General features: G+C 33.2%; 1 protein-coding gene across 1 annotated transcript; it reads left to right on the top strand.

Annotated features, from left to right (window-relative positions):
• Positions 1-3,142: 3,142 nt before the first annotated feature.
• On the top strand, positions 3,143-12,557 carry LOC128204585 (protein draper-like). Its single transcript, XM_052905991.1, has 2 exons — positions 3,143-3,785; positions 12,439-12,557. The coding sequence occupies exons 1-2, from the start codon at positions 3,143-3,145 to the stop codon at positions 12,555-12,557; spliced, it is 762 nt and encodes a 253-aa protein (XP_052761951.1).
• Positions 12,558-12,793: the final 236 nt, after the last annotated feature.

Here is a 12,793-nt window from a genome sequence, read left to right as displayed (position 1 = left end):
CTGCTCCCTTTTATCCGGGATACAGGCGTTGTTAAAATATTGGCACACGTTCGCATATAATTCAATTTCCGACGATACGGCTTCTAAAAGCCGGTAATATATTTTATGAGTTCCATTTACATAAACGAAATCAGTATGTTAAATACCACATGTTCTCCGTTGTGTTTTTACATGTCGATTTTCCGATGCCGTTAACTCTGGTATATGTATATTATATAGTTGCAGTTTGCCATACCGAATAATTATCAATATGTCGGTACTCAAGGTAAATCCACATCTTTGTCTGGTCCGGTTCCAACTCCAAATACAAGATACTTTCTGACAAAATCTTATCTCTACCCGAATCTTAAATTTAATTCCCATTTGAAAATAATTACAGAGTCAATGATCGAAAATAGCTGATTTCCCCACTTTAAATGCAATGAATTATATAGTGATTAACAATAGCATCATACTATGTCAGCAATTAATTAATACCACAACATAAACATACTGTATGAATAATTCTAGTATGACCAACATGATTCCGTTTTTGTCTTTCCAAGTATAAGCGTAAACAATCTGAGTCTGAAACTGAAAGATACGCGGTAAATATTAAGGATATCAAGCATATTAGCTGTGACTATCGACACAGCAGAATTAACCATTCCCACCTGTACACGATTTGTATTCGTAAATGAACGATCGATTTCGTTATATGAGATTCTCGTAAAAATGAAAACTTTAATAATTTACATGGGCATGTCACAATGTGGTGATGTTGGACCATTGATTTCAACACAGTGTTTTCTTTTTTAACATTTCACTGTCTACCCTTATTAAATCGTGATGGAGTCCCGTACTACAATATAATGTTAAATATTACTTTTGTAGAAAGCTTTTATTGACATGTTTCCTTAAATTTAACAAAAAATGAGCTATGCAAAATATAATTAAATTGCGGCATATTTTATCACTTGACCATAAATTTAAGAAGTTGCCAACGATACCCATTGTATAATTTACAAGTTTAGAGCATCTACCTGATATCGAGGGCATATGTTCAACATGTGTTCTACGTCAAACTGGTTCGAGTAAGACGTGATAAGTGAGTTTACCTTATTTCTTATTTTAAGACCACAACGTATTTAACATGTAACAAAGTAACGAATTTTATATTTAATATTTCATGTTTTATATGTGAAAAATATATATTTGAAATTAAACGCGGTGACTACGTGTACAGCCAGGGGACGTTATGCTGCTTAGAGTTTGATAGCAAGTATTAGTAACAGGATGAATTATCGTTCTGAAAGTCCCATGTATACCCATACTTGTGAGATAAAGAATAAATGAGGTATGCCTTTAATCTCTCCTCGAACACAATTATTTTATTTGCATTCTTTTAAATCATGTTGCAACGTAAAATTATGTTATCATATTTTACTTAACATAATGTTTAAGCGATTGGAGAAATCGTATACATAACATTATCAAAATATTTGAATGTGTAATGGTAATTTGCTTTTGATTGCTGTTCGTATTCAAGATTTTGTTGCGGTGTTTATAGATATAAGAGGTTCACATGCACATTTAATTTCAAAGTATGCATGTATCTAGTATATATGTTTTCGTTGTATGTATCCAATACAATGAATAGCATTCTTACCTTAATTTATTTCCGTATCGTATAATGAATTTTAAGTATTATGTTTTAAACTATATCTCAAAATCTCATTGCGTTTGAGAAAAATGCAGTAAGATTTTGTAGTTTATACTTCATTTGCTGAATTAAAGAAGGGCTTAAATTCAAGTGAAAAATATCAATATGAAAGTGCTTTAATCACATTTCATTAATAACCTCATCATGTGGATTTACTTCAATGTTGTGTTTTTTGGTCTGATATTTGTTCAACTTCATGGCAAGTATTTATTTTCTTATTTATCAGTTTCATTCCTTCAAATCGGATTTTATTTATCAAAGTTTTTCTTCTCTCATATATTTGTTTGCATGTATACTTTGGGCGGGTTAATACTTACTGATCACAACAATTAGTTTATACTTAGTAAGTTAATGTTAACCTTCTATACGTTATTTTGCGGTATCTATTTTATGTTTACTAACATTATTTTTGCAAACAGTGATATCATAGCAGCAGGAACGATAATCAACCATGTCGCCTTCTTCACCCAAGAGCATTTAACCTTAAATCAGCATAAGCAGTATTATCCAGTGTCTGTGCCTTATATACCATACAGCCGTAGAATGTCCTTATGATAGGACGACGAATTTTGCGACAATTGGCGCTCTTGTTTATCCAACATGCATAAAATCATAATATAGTCCATTCATTATTATTTCACAAATTTAATAGTAGGATTGTTGTTACTTGTGTTGTTTTCTTTTTTCCTAGTTACATTGGCACAAACTGAGTGTCACAACTGTGGTTGCTGCGCTTCCGGACAAGAGATCAAATGCAGTAAAAACAGTGCGTACTGCTTGAATGGGTGCCTACATAGATATTGGGGTGACACGTGTTATGAAAAATGTGGAAATAACTGTGCAGATTGTCACAGGTGGAGTGGTCAATGCAATTCTTGCATAGATGGATATTGGGGAGTAAATTGCAACAGGGAATGTGGACATCAGTGTAAAACATGTAACATTTGGACTGGCTGTACAGCGTGTGACATGGGCTATTACGGCACCAAATGCGAGAACTACTGTGGACACTTTTGTGTCAGTTGTAATAGGATGAGTGGATGTACCGCATGCGAAACGGGGTATTATGGACCTACATGCAATCATCAATGTGATGCAAATTGTGATCATTGTGATAAACAAAATGGATGTACTAGTTGTATACCTGGATACTATATATATAACGGAGTATGTCAGCAATGTTTTTACGAAAACAATGATTGCACATGTACTACCTACAACAACTGCACTGGTTGTATTGATGGTTATTTCCAAAATCAGGAAGTGTGTTCACAATGCCCATCTAACTGCAAAACTTGCATTAGCTCTACAAACTGCAATTCTTGTACGGACGGTCGATTTGGAAATGTATGTCAGTTTCAGTGTACAGAACACTGTGTTCATGGTCAGTGTAATACATCAAAAGCTTCATGCCAGTGTAATGCATATGTTATCGGAGAGATGTGTGACCAGTGTGTCGCGGGATACTTTGGTAACGACTGTACGCAGAAATGTTCCTCGGGATGCTCTGATACATGTTCACAAACTGATGGATTTTGCACATGCAAATCCGGGTGGAAAGGAGATAAATGTGACACATGTGCCAATAAATACTTCGGAAAAAAATGCAATGAAACATGTAATAGTAACTGTGAGGAATGCACTGGGAAATATGAGTGTCAGCTTTGTTTACCTGGACGTTATGGTTATAACTGTCAATTCAGTTGTGGGAAAGGCTGCAGAAATGACAGATGTAGTATAACATCAGGATATTGCGAATGCAAAAGTAATTACTTTGTTGCAACATCATCATCATCAAGATATTGTCACGATTGTGTTCCGGGCAGGTACGGTCAGACGTGTGGACAAATATGTCCTCAATCGTGTCATGCATGCGAACAAGAGCTGAAATGTTCTTCATGCCATGTCGGATACTTTGGGCTATCCTGTGACAAATCTTGTCCATATGAATGCGAGGGGAATACTTGCAAGCAAGAGGACGGATCTTGTGTATCATGCAAACTTGGGTATTTCGGAGAACACTGCAACAACACATGTCAGGAGTCCTGCCGATCATGTGATAAAAACGGTCTATGTTCCGAATGTAAACCTACATTTTTTCCAAACAGTACCGGACGATGTGAAACTACTTGCAATTCAAAATGCGTTGCCAATAACTGTGATTCGTCTTCGGGAAGATGCATTAAAGGATGCTATGATGGATACTGGAATAGAACCTGTGACACAGAGTGTGATGCCGCATGCTTCTCTTGCAAACAAACAGATGGATCGTGTTCACAATGCAAGAACAATACAAGATATGGACCTGACTGTAGACAGGAATGCAGCAATACATGTAAATTGTCAGTGTGCGACGTAAATGGAAGTTGTTTAAATGGATGCATTGTAAATACAATCGGCAATCAATGTGAAAAAAGATGTGGTGAATATTGTTTACGAAAAGACAACCAAACAATTTGTTCTGAAAAGACGGGAATGTGTTTATACGGCTGCCGAACTGGATACACCGGAAAAGTTTGTCCACACGGTAAAACAGGCTTTATTGATATATAATGTCTCTAATTGACTGGGGTGTATTATACGTAATTAGGATAATAGGTATTCAAACAAATGATTAACAGTGCAAGACCAACTTGCTCGGAATAATTGACATGTTTGCTTTATATACATGTTTTTGTTTTTGTTCTTTTGATTTTAATTTTGATCATTTAAACAAACGAGTATTGTTAACAAAGAATGCATTGTATAAGATACTAGCCACTAACTCTAAGCATACTGCGCATTTATAATTAAACTCATTTGACCCTTCATTACGTCAATAAAATGTCCATGTGGTTATGTGGTTTGTTGCAATATACATTCAAACTCATTTAAAACTTAGTGAATAGTAAAATATTATTGCTGTGTTTTGTCAATGAATGAAAACCTGAAACATAAACTGCATAATGTTAGTACTGATTGTCAATGAGTTATTTGCCAATAAAAAGACATATTTATGATTTGCAGTCAACCATTTTGACAATAGCTTCCATGGATCTAACATTAGTCAAATGAAATATAATAGCCACTAGCATGGCTTGTAATACGGTATAAAACTGAATTTTCTCTAACAAATTAAGTCTTCATAAACTATTCAGCAGAGCTAGAACATTTGTAAAATCTTGGTTTTTGATTTAATTATAAGAGAATATTCCGTTTCAAACTTTTGTGGAAATTAATCTAAAAGTGTCGTTGGATTAGATAGTGCTAACTTAGTGTATTTATTAGGTCATGTGCATATGCATGTTCAATTTGAAAATAAAACCAGAATTTTAAAGTTTTGGACGTGAGAGATTCGATAGATATTAAGGTATTTTAAATTTTGCATCACTTATTTTAAACTATTTTTGTAGAACTGTAAATTAATAAATGTCGTTTTTGTTTATTGCTGGTTGATTTAACTGTGTTGCGTTTAGTGCTCATGAACTGACGGGAAAATACATTATCGATGTTTACATGTTGTCTTACTTGACATCAGTTAAGTTATAATAAGTTCATGTTAACATATATTTTTATTTTATGCATGCGTTCAAAATACAGATGAGAAGCCGACAACATTGTCAGCAGCACTTGGAGGGGGACTCGGTGGTGGCATTCTTGGGCTTTTAATCATAGCAGTGCTTGTAATGTGGTTGTTTCGTAAAAGGTTCGATTTGTATTTATTAATTATAAATAGTAGTATTGAATTAAATATATATATATAACCATCGGCTAGGGTAAACTAATAAAGAATTATTTGTGAAACGTATGCACTGGGTATTACAACTTACAATATCGCATGATACACAAAAAGGTTATCGTGATATATATATATATATATCAATGGACCGATGAAGGAAATACATTATTGTGCTGACTCTACTGCACACATTAAGTCTTGATGTAAAGGGCACTAAGTTTACTACGAGTGAGAACTAATTTTCCATTGGTGTATTTCAGGCAAAGGTCAAACACGGAACACAATGATTTACTTCATGATGGCAAGTAATTAAACTGCGATAACATAGCGATAACATAGTAATAATAGAACGAACTCAAAGTCAATATTAAAATATCATTGATGATCTATCGTTATATATTGTCAATGCGTGTGCTTAAACACTTTTCTTTTACAATTCTTACATTGGCTTATATCAAATGGTAAATATAAAATTATATATATATATATATATATATATATATATATATATATATATATATATATATATATATATATATATATATATATATATATATATATATATATATATATATATATATCTGACTGGTATAGATATTATGTTGTTGTTTTTTTCGTTTTAGTCCGAATAGATTATGACACAGTGGATACCAATCTTTGTGAGATTGAACTCAACGATCATCAGTATGAGACTCTTCAAGAAAGAGATGATCACAGGATTAATAAAACAACTGACTTTTCAAACGTCTCTGAAAGGGAAAATGGCAACATGACATACGTAAGAAAAATTTATATGATACAACTTTATGTCAAGACAACAGTTTTACAAAATTTATTGTTGCCAAATATTGAAATGGACTTTGCCACTGTAGTTGTTGACAAATGATTGTCCATGCCTGTTGCATCCAAGGCCACGTTGCTATTGATGAGTTTGTATGTTTAAACATCCGTTGAGTGTGCCCACTTCGGGGTTCGCGTAATCATATTGCCGTATATTAGGTTGAACTGCATGTTAAATTGATTACGTTGAAAAGATATATAACTGTTCAGTTTGCATGCACTGTGACTTTCATTCGGATGTAATCGTACGTTTGTTTCAAACCAATGAAGATTTCTTTCAATGAACTCAATACAAATTTAAAATAATTGAAACCGTATAACATATCTGGCAATAAATATATCATGTTTGACATCAAAAGTGGAAGTAAAAGTACAATTTCCATGTCAAAAATGATATATTTTATAAAGACACGCGCGTTTTGTACAGATTATAAACTGAATTCGAATTGGGGATGGTCTGAATTTTCCTTATTTAAGCACATTTTTTTATTTCAGGAAAATGCTAGTGGCGGACCATTGTCATAGATAGATTTGATAGAACTTACATGGACGTACTTCATTTTTCAATAGAGATGGCAGCAATTGTGATAAGAAGAAAGTGAAAAGGCTGCAAAGAAAATCGAGTTTTACCCAGAAACGACATTTAGGCACACACTTTTCTTAAATAGTATACACATATCAATAGCAGTATTCACAATTTAATGCACGTTTGTAAAATGTTGTAACCATCGTAAATTATACATGTATACGTGACAATAGCATCAAATCGTTAGCAAGCATATGATTTCCATGTAGAGTGTGAGAGTCGTTATCTCATCCAAAAAACTTTCCGATATGTGTTGTAACTGTAAGACTTTTACCAAAATGTGAAGTGTTTTCCTATTATGGGATTGATACCTTCAGGGTTGTCTATAAAACATTATACTCGAGCATCCGTATGTTTACGAGGGATGAGCCAGCAGTATATGTTGAAGAAACATAGCTAATGTACAGTGTTATGTAAATTTGGCGCTGAAAATACAAAGAAAATAACCTAGTACATACAGAGACTGTTTTATTTACTTTTTCATTAATTAAAATCAGATATTATCAATAAGTGAGTAATTCGTTCACTGATAGAAGGCAAATAACTCACAGCTCATTGTGAAATATCATGGATTTACATTGAAGTTAGACAAACAGTCTAATTTTTACTTCCTGAAAGAAAATGTCTTCCTGATTGTCGTTTTGTTTTGATTTCTATTGTTCAATTAGTCCATTTTGAGTAGATATATCAGGTAGTCACTTTAAACATCACGACATAATCACTTGTTCACCTTTATTTTTTGTCTTTGTGTTGTATCTTTAACTCGACGTATATCATTTCATTTAAATGTTTCATTTGTTCTTGTCATATACAGGAATAACAAATGTTTTTGTTAAGAAGAAAATGTATCGCTAGATTTAATGTTTTTAGTTTTAAGATAGTTGTAAAAATGATATTTGATTTTGAATTTTTAAATCAATGTAGCAGGAACGGAACACTGCACTTCAACTTTTCGAGCTATTTAATTTATATACGACCGCAAAGGGTGAATGTTTTATTTCACAGGGGTGTAGTTTTAACTGTATATACAATGAAGGAAATTGTTGTTGTTGTACAGCATTGTTAAGAACAGCGTTCAATAATAAGCAAATATATATTGAAATATCGTTATTTATCCGCACGCAAATTTATAAAAAGCCTAGTAGTTACTGTTCTGATATTCGAATTGATGAACAAAAATCAAGAGAACGCACATAGTTCATTTTATTTCAATCGATATTTGTGATAGCAACACTGGAACTCTAAACTGCAATTGTAACTAAACATCGAAATAAGATAATGTGCATTCAACAGAAAAGTAATCGATTTATAAACAGACTGTTATATCGATTTGTCAGTAAATTGTTAACTGATTTAGTAGCAATAAAGTCCTTTGCCATTAATTTACAAAAGCATCATAACAACCATAGCACGGACCTCAGAAAGTTTAAGACACTCTTGAAGCTTTTAAACGACGGGTTGGGTTACCCGGGGCTAGTAGGAACTATCAATATAATTTATCATATCCAGAGCAGACGAAAGATAACCAAATCGGATTTAATTGGGGAACTGGTTTGTATCGAACTACATTATATTTTTCCGAAATGAGTGTTGCCAGTACGGGGTTTGGACTGATGACTATCTGCTTGCAAGTTGCGTGCTTTATCAAATGAGATAACTGGCTCCCGTATAACTAAAATACTCTCTGCTTGCTAGCTAGTTGTTCTACCAGCTGAATGAAATTTTTCGTTTAACAAAATTCACTGACTGTCTGGCCTGAGTGATTTAATACTGTGACACACTCATGAACGGTATTTAATTAGTAACGCTAGCCTTCGTGCAAAAGTGAGTCAGTGCATATCCTGAGCCCTACGAGTGCTAGAACACTTGTGGTGAATTCGGAGTCAATTGAGCTAAAGCAACGGTTTTGCTAGAAATGAAAGCACATTCTATTCAAAGAAACTTGTTTACCATAGTTCATAGCTTCTATAATAAAACATGTGTTGTGACTATGCTCGAAGTCATTGTTCATAATTCCACAAATTGCCCAAATTTCCATAATTTGGAACTGCCTGTATTTCACCCCACCAACCCCTAGTTACTACTAATCATCACAGCGTTCGGTTTTATTCCGAACGGTCACTTGACTGTTTGTATACTAGCAGGTTGCCCAATAGGTTTCCCTAGTACAGCACGGATCTGGTGACCCTTGTAAAACAAGCAGCTCTTCCCCTTGTATGTTCTCCCTTGGTTCAGCTATTCCCGGTGTATTTTCCCATTCGCCTGTTTGACGATGCGTAAATCCTCGTAGTACTTCAGAACGCCGTACTCTTGGTTCTAGCCCTTTAGAAGAGTCCATTTTTTATCCAAAATGGTTCTGGCTTTAAATTTACAATTAATTCTCTAACAACTTGTTAAATGAACAAGGAATTTTGTTTTAAAAAACATTTATTTTGCCTTTAACTATCGCACCATTGTTTGATTTTGTAAATGCTCGTGTGTGAATTACTGTTTAGTTATAAACAAAGACATGTGAACATCTAACTCAAAGCATACCGTTCTTGATTATGTTCATTGTAGTGATGACAGTTAAGTAATGAACGATTCAGGAAGTTATTTCGATGACTACTGCATATAATAAACATGAATCAAATTTACCAAAAGGTTTGACAACTCCATAAAAGTACACAGCCAGTAATATTTGGTAGAATTAAGGGATTATTATGTGTTCGACCAAACTAAGCAAAACAATCGTCTGTTAGTACGTACGGCGTAAACCTATAAATAAATACAATTTATTCTGATTTTCCTTTTTCAGCTTAACACTAATATATGATATAAATTTTAACCATATTATCATTGAATTCTTTATTTCAATGACGCAACGAAATAATGATCGCATTTTTTTCTGCTAAAATCAATTTTTTTTTATATGTGTCTGATAATTATCTTAAGTCATTGTTTTACAGATATATGAGAAGATATAGCACAAAACTTTACTTATTTCAACGTGAACGACCACTTTGCGTTACATAATGTGGCTACATACTCGAGATTTTAAGTGCTGTTGGATGTTTGTTTCATTAACATTTTTTTTTCAAATTTTGGAATTGACTGGAAATATTTTAGGTGAATTTCTAGACTTGTTTTTGAAACTTTAGTTCCGAACATAATTCGCAACAACCAGTGGTGGAACTGAAAACGATGTATATTTGTATTGCTAAATGACCTTGGCACGTCCTAAACCTTGCCTAGAGCCCATAATCCTATCTCCTTATTTTTATATTAGGTAAGTGGCGAGCTGACTGGTCGTTATATGGTTTTGATTAAGCTAACAATATCTCTTTTTTCTCCCGGAAATTCGTAGAATTTACTAACTCATAATGCTGCCCCGAAAAAATATAAAAATGTAAATGACATAAATAATACCCCCTATTTGGTAATATACAGAACTATTAAACAGGTGTTCGGTGCTCCTTCTTTACCAACCTCAACCGAAATTATTTTGAAAATACTAGTCAACTAAACTCAATAGTGTTACCCATAATCTACTTTTGAAGAACAAGTTTGTCTTCAACAAAGTCTGAGCAATTTTAATTTCGTTAAAGGCCAAATCGCATAAATCAACTTAATCTTAATACCTAATAGAGAAAAGTATCACATTACTCTCGAGGCGTACAAGGGCACAGCAAAGACTTACTTAACGCTATTCACATTTTTTTATTAACATAAGATTCGTTGAAGTTTTTTTGTTTGTGACTTTTTGTTTTGTGTTATATTTCTTTGGCGTTTACCCTGTGCCATTAAACCGGGTATATTTTTAAACTTTTGGCTACCGAGCTGTAGTTTTACATATATATTTCCATTCGATAGCGTGTTCATCTCAATACCGTTAAACTTAAAACTATGAAATAAAAACAAAAGATTGGAAAGAGTGTGAGAAATTAAACCTTTGTAGCCTCTTTTTATTGTCATTTATCAAGTGAAAACATTATGAAAAACACGCATGTTTTATTATCCAAAACAACAACAACAACAACAACTTACAAATTGCTTTTCATTTAAGATATATTTCCAAACCTCTGAAAAAGGAAGGCTTTTATAAATTGCAAATTGTACTATTTGTTTAAAAGACTGGTACTGAAAAATCATGCCATTAGAACCATCTTTCTTTCGGCAATGTTTTAAACAAGAATAAAATATCCATTCAGGCTAATAAATGCAAATGTGATCGGCCAGATACATTTTAGAGTATTATGTTTTAAAAGATCTTTAACGAGTCAAAAATGCTCACACGTCATACCTAGTAAAACAGAGTGTATTATTCAGCACATGAACATTTTTTATAAGTCAATAGAGTTTAGTATATTGAATATAGATATTCAATTTCAGACAAGGCGTCACTAGCGGGACACACACAATTCCCTTTATCATGCTATGCGAGTTAAACAGTAGTAACAAATATTAAGTTTTTATCATTAGAACCGTCAAAGATATAGACATTTCGCATAATGTTAAGGAAAATGTCTGCACCGGAAACTTTAAAACAATTAGGACACCAAACAAGTGTTACTCGAACCCACAAAGTAAATGGTTATGTTATGTTTTTACACGAGTTAAACGGCTAATGCTTGAGTTTATACGTTTGTATTTGATAGAGTGAACACATAAACCATTCAAACATACGTTTCGTCATTTCCTGTAAGATATGATTAAATTTGCACTATTAAACCGATAATTAAACATAGACCACTCAGTTACTTTTGAATTATTGTCCGTAAGGTGTTTCTTGTTACTTACCCGTGCTTATAAAGTATTTCCCGTAAATGATTTATTTGTCTCGTAATCACAATAGTCATCTCTATTCGATGGACTTCAACATGAAATCAAAGCTGAACACATATATTATTACATCAGTTGTATTATTTTAAGATTAAGTTTCTATTTAAAACCCTACTTAATCAATATTCACTTGAAGGAAATGAAAAACTCAAAAATAATGATCAAAATGTAAAATATAAACATGTTTAATATTTCGGAAATTGAACTACTTGTACTAGAATATTTTAGAAAAATAACGATAAGGTTCCTCCTTTAAGGTCAAAAATTTGTGTGTGATTTTAACCGCTAGCAATTCACAGTTTGAATTTACGTTTTTCGATACAAACTTCCTGAACAACATGTGATTCCTTTAGAAGCATGAAGAATAGTTGAAAAATGCCGAGAAAAATCTTTTTCAACAGAATCATTGAGCAGGGAAGGTCGCTCATAAAACTGATGAAACATGATAGATACAAGAGAATAAGATAGCTACAATCGGTATATACACTTTTCGTCGAGTCAGAAATCATCGGCTTCTCAAGACATATTCTATAAACAGTCTCTTTTGTGTTTGGATCAACAAATGTGTTGAATTTATTTGAGAACAGAATCCGCTCTAAATACGTAGAGTTCATCATATAGTAACTCGATTTGTTTGTTCACAAAACGCAAATTTTGATAGCACGAAGTAATTAGAAAGCTGAGCATTAATTTATCCAAGAACATATGTCGAAAAGGCCTTAATTTCCTCTGAATATTGACTTAAAATAGCATTCTCATGCGGTGTAACAGATGCAATATCAACTGGAATAACATCTGAAGATCCAGCATTAGATGGGTCTGTTATTGTAACGAAATCGAAAAATCTGCTAAACGTCTCCGTTACAACAAAGGTCTTGTTATCAGCATAAATATACCACTGCATGTTCAATAAACGTTCAGTATCGGACACAACATCAGCATAAGATATCCGGTTGTTTTCTCTGAGCAAAATATACATGAAGTTATCCACTTTTTCCGTTTTTACTACTGGAATAATTGTCCAGTTCTCTGCCCATGGCGAATTGAATTTTACTGGGAACTGCTTCCCACTGCCGTCAAGTTTTCTGACCACATCTAAAAATAGATGTTCATGTATATTAGGAGT

Source organism: Mya arenaria, chromosome 10, assembly GCF_026914265.1.
Source record: "Mya arenaria isolate MELC-2E11 chromosome 10, ASM2691426v1".
NCBI classification, from domain to species: domain Eukaryota; kingdom Metazoa; phylum Mollusca; class Bivalvia; order Myida; family Myidae; genus Mya; species Mya arenaria.
Note: the sequence above shows the minus strand (reverse complement) of the source record. Positions and strands in the feature narration are given on the sequence as shown.